This window comes from Diaphorina citri, unplaced genomic scaffold, assembly GCF_000475195.1.
Source record: "Diaphorina citri unplaced genomic scaffold, Diaci psyllid genome assembly version 1.1 scaffold2129, whole genome shotgun sequence".
NCBI classification, from domain to species: Eukaryota; Metazoa; Arthropoda; class Insecta; order Hemiptera; family Psyllidae; genus Diaphorina; species Diaphorina citri.
This window is the reverse complement of record NW_007379554.1, coordinates 14980-20985: the sequence shown is the minus strand read 5'-3', so window position 1 is coordinate 20985 and position 6006 is coordinate 14980. Positions and strand designations below refer to the sequence as shown.

General features: G+C 41.7%; 1 protein-coding gene across 1 annotated transcript; it reads right to left on the bottom strand.

Annotated features, from left to right (window-relative positions):
* Positions 1 to 17: 17 nt before the first annotated feature.
* Positions 18 to 5418, bottom strand: LOC103518243 (agglutinin-like protein 7). The gene is made up of 6 exons (XM_008483304.1): positions 4157 to 5418; positions 3195 to 3411; positions 2780 to 2866; positions 2552 to 2682; positions 2296 to 2506; positions 18 to 539 (listed from the first exon to the last, which is right to left on the bottom strand). Exons 1-6 carry the CDS (start codon positions 5416 to 5418, stop codon positions 18 to 20), a joined length of 2430 nt encoding a protein of 809 aa, XP_008481526.1.
* Between the last annotated feature and the right edge of the window lie 588 nt (positions 5419 to 6006).

Genomic DNA, 6006 nt, shown 5'->3' with positions numbered 1-6006 from the left:
AATAAGAAGTAGAGATTTTACCTTTCCAAAGACACAGGACTCAAATCTCGAATATGCACAAAAGTCCCATCATCTGAACTAGCCACTAAAGTGCTGGCACTTCCGTCCATTACACCTTCTTGAGTGAATGATTGATTGGTGCTTTCTTTTTCTTGAGTGAAAGATTGATTGGTGCTTTCTTTTTCTTGGGTGAAAGATTGATTGGATAGGGTACTTTGTTTTTCTTGAGTGAAAGATTGATTGGCGCTTTGTTTTTCTTGAGTGAAAGATTGATTAGACGGGACATTTTCTTGATTGAGTGATTGATTGGTATTCTCTTTTTCTCGAGTGAAAGCCTGATTGGATAGGGTACTTTCTTTTTCTTGAGTGAGAGCTTGATTGGACAAGGAACTTTCTTTTTCTAGATTCAGTGATTGATTGGCACTTTCTTTTTCCTGGTTGAGTGATTGATTGGTGCTTTCTTTTTCTTGAGTGAGAGATTGAGTGGAATATTGAGTGAGAGGTAAATGGAGGGGGAGAGGTCGAGAGAGTGAGATGTTCTGAAACAGATATTTGAGCAAAGTTAGTTTTTTTTTAAGAGGTTTGACAGAGAGAACTGTAACTGCTATGGTCTTATCGTCCCGAAATCGAAGAGAGAAGGAAGACAGGATAGGATGAGCAAAGTTAGTTTTAAAGTGCTTGTAGTCGCGGATTCGATTCTTGCTCGGGGCGAACTTTATTCTAAGCAATAGAGGTTCGTTCTCGGAACGGCTGGCTTTCTCCTATCCTGTCTTTCTTCTCTTCGATTTATAGTCCTATTCGGGCAGTATAAACAAGGTATATTTTACTCTGAAAAGTTCGAATAAGATTCTGGTACATGGGTAATACATCAGATACCCAGGAACTCAGCTGGGTCAAGCCCTAATTTTAACCTTTAACCATGTGCACACTTTTCAAACGCTTTTATCTTCAATTAAAAACTGTCTTTTTCAATTCTGTTCTATTTTTACTTTCTATTCTATTCTATTAAGAGAAGAAATAATGAAAGAGTATAGAATACTAAATTTTAACAATCTACATTAATTTATAATGATAACAAAACACTATTATGGTGAAATACACAGAGAAGTTCAATAAACACCATATAATACCAGACATACATATTACACAACACCAGAAAACAGAAACAATTATGGACGAACAACAATTAAATTTCAAGTACCAAAATTGCTAAATGCAATCCCTACGAGAAAAGTTAGTTTTTTTTTTCTTTTTTAAGAGGTTTGACAGAGGGAACTGTAACTGCTATGGTCTTATCGTCCCGAAATCGAAGAGAGTGACAGAGGGAACTTTAACTGCTATGGTCTTATCGTCCCGAAATCGAGGAGAGAAGGAAGACAGGATAGGAGAAAGCCAGCCGTTCCGAGAACGAACATTATCCCATCAGGATAAAATCCGCCCCGGGCGGGAATCGAACCCGCGGCCTAGCGCTTACAAGGCAGACGCACTACCAACTAAGCTAACTAGCTAGGCTGGCAACAAAGTTAGTTTTAAAGTGCTTGTAGTCGCGGATTCGATTCTTGCTCGGGGCGAACTTTATTCTAAGCAAAAGAGGTTCGTTCTCGGAATGGCTGGCTTTCTCCTATCCTGTCTTTCTTCTCTTCGTTTTATAGTCCTATTCGGGCAGTATAAACAAGGTATATTTTACTCTGAAAAGTTCGAATAAGATCCAGGTACGTGGACAATTCATCAGATACCCAGGAACTCAGCTGGGTCAAGCCCTAAGTTTAACCTTTAACCATGTGCACACTTTTCAAACGCTTTTATCTTCAATGGAGGAGTTGCAATTGGAAAAATATTATTAATAAAAGGTCGATTCCTACGTAAAAGTTGTGAAAAATCCGAATCTGAGGTCAAAACGCCGAAAAAATAACTTTAAAAGGTCGAAAATTCAATTTTTAATTGCCGTTCTAATGGAAAAGTTCAAAGAGTTGTGACGTCAGATTTCACGTCAAAATGCGCAGAAACGCTTGCGCACAAACAAACGAAGCGGGGGTCATGAATTATGACGTCATCGCCTACGGGAGTGTCTGCCGTGACGTCAAACTTCAATGTTTCACGATTTACCGGTATTTTTTAAATCGATTTATCTCGGTATCTAGAAGTCGTAGAAGAAAAAGAAAAATTCCGTTGGTCCTCATTTTTCCTGCTCTATGACTTTGAAACATCACCCAAGTAAGCGCAACTGATCTATTAAAAACTGTCTTTTTCTATTCTGTTCTATTTTTACTTTCCATTTCTATTCTATTCTATTACCTCTTTACTGGACGCCATCTCACTGAAGCTGGTCTCCAGAGACGACGTACTCTTCAACATCAGATTCATAGCTGTCGTAATGGTCTGCGTACTCTCCGACATACTCTGGTAGCTGTCGTCGCCCTCTCCATCTCCGTCCACCTCCAGACTGTCCTCTTCCTCTTCCTTCTCGTCTCCGGACCGGATCACCTCCACACTTTCGGATGAGCGGCTGAAAATTAAAAAAAAAAAAAAAAAAAAAAAAAAAAAAAAAAACCAAAGCTTTCGTACGCTGGTCGTCAGTAACAACTGTTGCCGAGAGAGGGCAGCACCTTCTGTGCGAAGTTGAGCGATAATTTCGTCCTTATCCTCGTCAGAACGCGCTGTACTCGCCGCATGCTTGCTTGCCTGGAATAAACCATTTTATTTATTTCTGGTCTGGCTAGGGAACGTCAAACAGAGAGTAGACTAGTGTCTAGCTGTGGGACATGTAATGTTAATGTACCTGTTGATATCCCTGCATTTGATCTTGTAGCGACACAGCCCGTCGCCTTTCACTCTCGAGAGCGGCCCTCTCTACACTGAGTTGAGGCTGTGGGACTATAAACAGAGGGAGGAGAACAGCTAAACAGCCTAGTTAGCTGGCAGTTCTTCAAAGGGCTCTGCTTTTAAAGACCAAGCACCAAGCACAAGTCCTCACGATGGTTGACTGCGGTTCAAGAAATCAGGACGTAGCAATGAATTTTAAGGTCCAAATTACAGATAGTTCTTTTCTAAATAAAAGCTAGAATGTTAGCTCAGAGTAGGGTTCAAGCTCAGGGAAAGGCCCTTATTATGGAGACCCTAAAAAGGATATTTCCACACACTTCGATTGCAATACTTTCTAATTACTTTAGTAAAAATTAGTTCATATTTAATACACTCGGGGAGGTCAGCTCATCCAAGGACGCACTCTGCGGTAACCTAGCAACCGACGAGGACGTCGACAAACTTCGGCTCGGGTCGTTCGATTCCGGAGACGTGATGAGTTCCACGCTCGTGCTATCCGAGGAGAGCCGATTGCTGTCGTGTGAGATCGAGGACAGTCGGTTCCCTCCGTTCCCGTTGCTCGAACCACTCCGGTCGTTTCCGGAAGCACTGTGAAGAAACAGAGATGGAAATCAACTCAGAAGACTAGAAAATAAAGGAGTATTTAAACCAGCGATTCCAAAACTGGGATCCAGGGGGGGGCGCGAAGGATTTCTTCGAAGAGTAACTACTTGATTGTCTTCACGAGGCTAAGTGAAACCCGAACTCCAAGTACAGGGCCGAAAAATTTCGATCCCGCCGAGAATCGAACCCAAGACCTCCGGCGTGAAAACCTAGTGTGATACCCACTCAGCTACAGAGATTGCTTGGGAAAATAATACTAATAATAGTTCTCATTTATACTGCTCGCATAGGATTGAAAAGTCCTCTTTTACTCCAGCAGCCAGCAGTAGGCTACTAATATTCTCAAATTATATTGCAGATAAAATTCCATACCTCCACTGGGATCGAACACACGCCCTCCTGATTACCAGGCGAGCGTCTTGACCACTACACCACCACTGCTCGCATGGGATTGAAAAGTCCTCTTTTACTTCAGCAGTAGGCTACTAATATTCTCAAATTATATTGCAGATAAAATTCCATACCTCCACTGGGATCGAACCCACGCCCTCCTGATTACCAGGCGAGCGTCTTGACCACTACACCACCGAGGCAGGAGAAAATGATAATACGAATAAAAACGAACCTGTGCGAAGAGCTTCCGCCGGCACTACACGAGGATACCCGATCATTTCGCTTCTTCTCCCGCTCGGACCCACCGAGGCAGGAGAAAATACGAATAAAAACGAACCTGTGCGAAGAGCTTCCACCGGCACTACACGAGGATACCCGATCATTTCGCTTCTTCTCCCGCTCGGACTCACTCGTCGCTTTCCGGCGAAGAATAATTTCCCCTCCACTCCCGATCGGTTTAGCAGGAGAGGGGTGTGAAGGTAGGGGAACTTTGTCTTCCGCGGTATTTGAAGGGGGATTATCTTCAGACGTATTTATTGGTGGGGAGACTGATTTTTCTCCTGTGGAAATTGATTTTTCCCCCGTGGAAAATGGTTTGTTGGGGTCTTCCGATGGCTCATCGGACTGTAAAGGATGACTGGACTCTTTCGTTGATAGAGCTTCAGAGTTCGACAAAGGTTTGGCGATTTGTTCGAAATTAGACTCGCCTTGGTCGAGAAATTTGCCTTCCAGAGTGGACATAGATTTGATTTGGTCGAGATTTGATGGTTTGTTTTGGTCCAGGCTTGTCGAGACGTCTAAAGGAGTTATTTCGGCTACTTCAACGGAGCTACTGCTTTCAAGTCCATCTGATTCAGCAATACAGAACACCTCGGTAGTTTTATCTAGTAATGTATCAGTATGTTTCCCTTCTAACCTAGTATTTACTTTCCCTTCTTCCGTGGTAGAGATTTCCTTTGTATCATATGGTTTGTCATCTGTTTTACCAGTTCCATGAGAGGGTAAAGTATTGGCTATCAAATCCCGTGTTTTATCACAGACAGTTTCACTTTGTGACAACCCTTTAGATTCTTTCACAGGTGTTTCATCTTGCGTTGATTTAACGTCACTTTTCCTCACTGATCCTTGTATTTGGCTAATGGAGGCATCTTCTTTTGTTGCAAAATCTATCTTTTTTTCATCAGCATCTTTTTTTGATTGTAGATTCGATTGGGTTGGGTCTATTTTGGCTTCTAGCATTTTGCTGGCATCCGTTTCGTCTATATTTCGACTGATAGAGTCTTTTACATTTCTCACTGAGTCTATTACATTACTTTCAGCATCTATTGCACTTGGATCTACTACTGAGGGATTTGGGTCAGTCTTCATATCTTTACTTTTACTACTGACTTCACTAACATTCGATTCAACTTCATCAACTTTTGATTGTAGATTCGATTGGGTTGGGTCTATTTTGGCCTTTTCTGGCAATTTGGCATCCGTTTCGTCACCTATATTTCGACTCAGAGAGTCTTTTACATATCTCACTGAATCTATTACATTGCTTTCAGCATCTATTGCACTCGGATCTACTACTGAGGGATTTGGGTCAGTCTTCATATCTTTACTTTTACTACTGACTTCACTAACATTCGATTCAACTTCATCAACTTCGTCAAAACCAAATGTCAGCCCAAAGCAATCACCCTAGGGCTGATTGAGAGGCTGATGAAAACCGTCGACCCCGTCTGAACACGGGAAAAGGCGAGGAAGAAGAAGAAAAATGAAAATTACATTTATAAAAAGAACCTTGCTTATACACATTCACTTTCATCTTTCTTTCTTTTGTCTTTTCCTTTTTGTTCACAGTCTTGGGGTTCCTCAGATTTGCTTTCACTATTGTCTTTTCCTTTTCCGCTTTCTTTCCCTCCTTTCTCTTCATCCTCTTTGGTCTTATCACCATCAGTGGAATGTTTTCGTTTGCTTTTGTGCTCATCGCGAACTCCGCCTTCCACATCCTCTTTCGCTTTTTCTATCTCTTCCAGGGCTGTCTTTTTGCTACTCGATGTCCCATCTTTTTCTGTGGATTTATCCGGGCCTTTTTCACTAGTTTCTTCATCAGATTTGACACTTTTTTCATCAGTTTTTTCGACACTTTCAATTGATTTTTCACTAGTTCTTTCTACCAAAACCAAATGTCAGCCCAAA

Bases quoted from the DNA above. Each gene is read 5' to 3' on its own strand.
- LOC103518243 (XM_008483304.1), bottom strand. From the start codon at position 5,418: ATGAAGACTGACCCAAATCCCTCAGTAGTAGATCCGAGTGCAATAGAT. The intron at 2,867-3,194 runs GTATTAAATATG...ATAGTCCCACAG, and splicing joins ATGAGCTGACCTCCCCGAGT to CCTCAACTCAGTGTAGAGAG. The intron at 2,683-2,779 runs GTACATTAACAT...GGTTTATTCCAG, and splicing joins AAATGCAGGGATATCAACAG to GCAAGCAAGCATGCGGCGAG.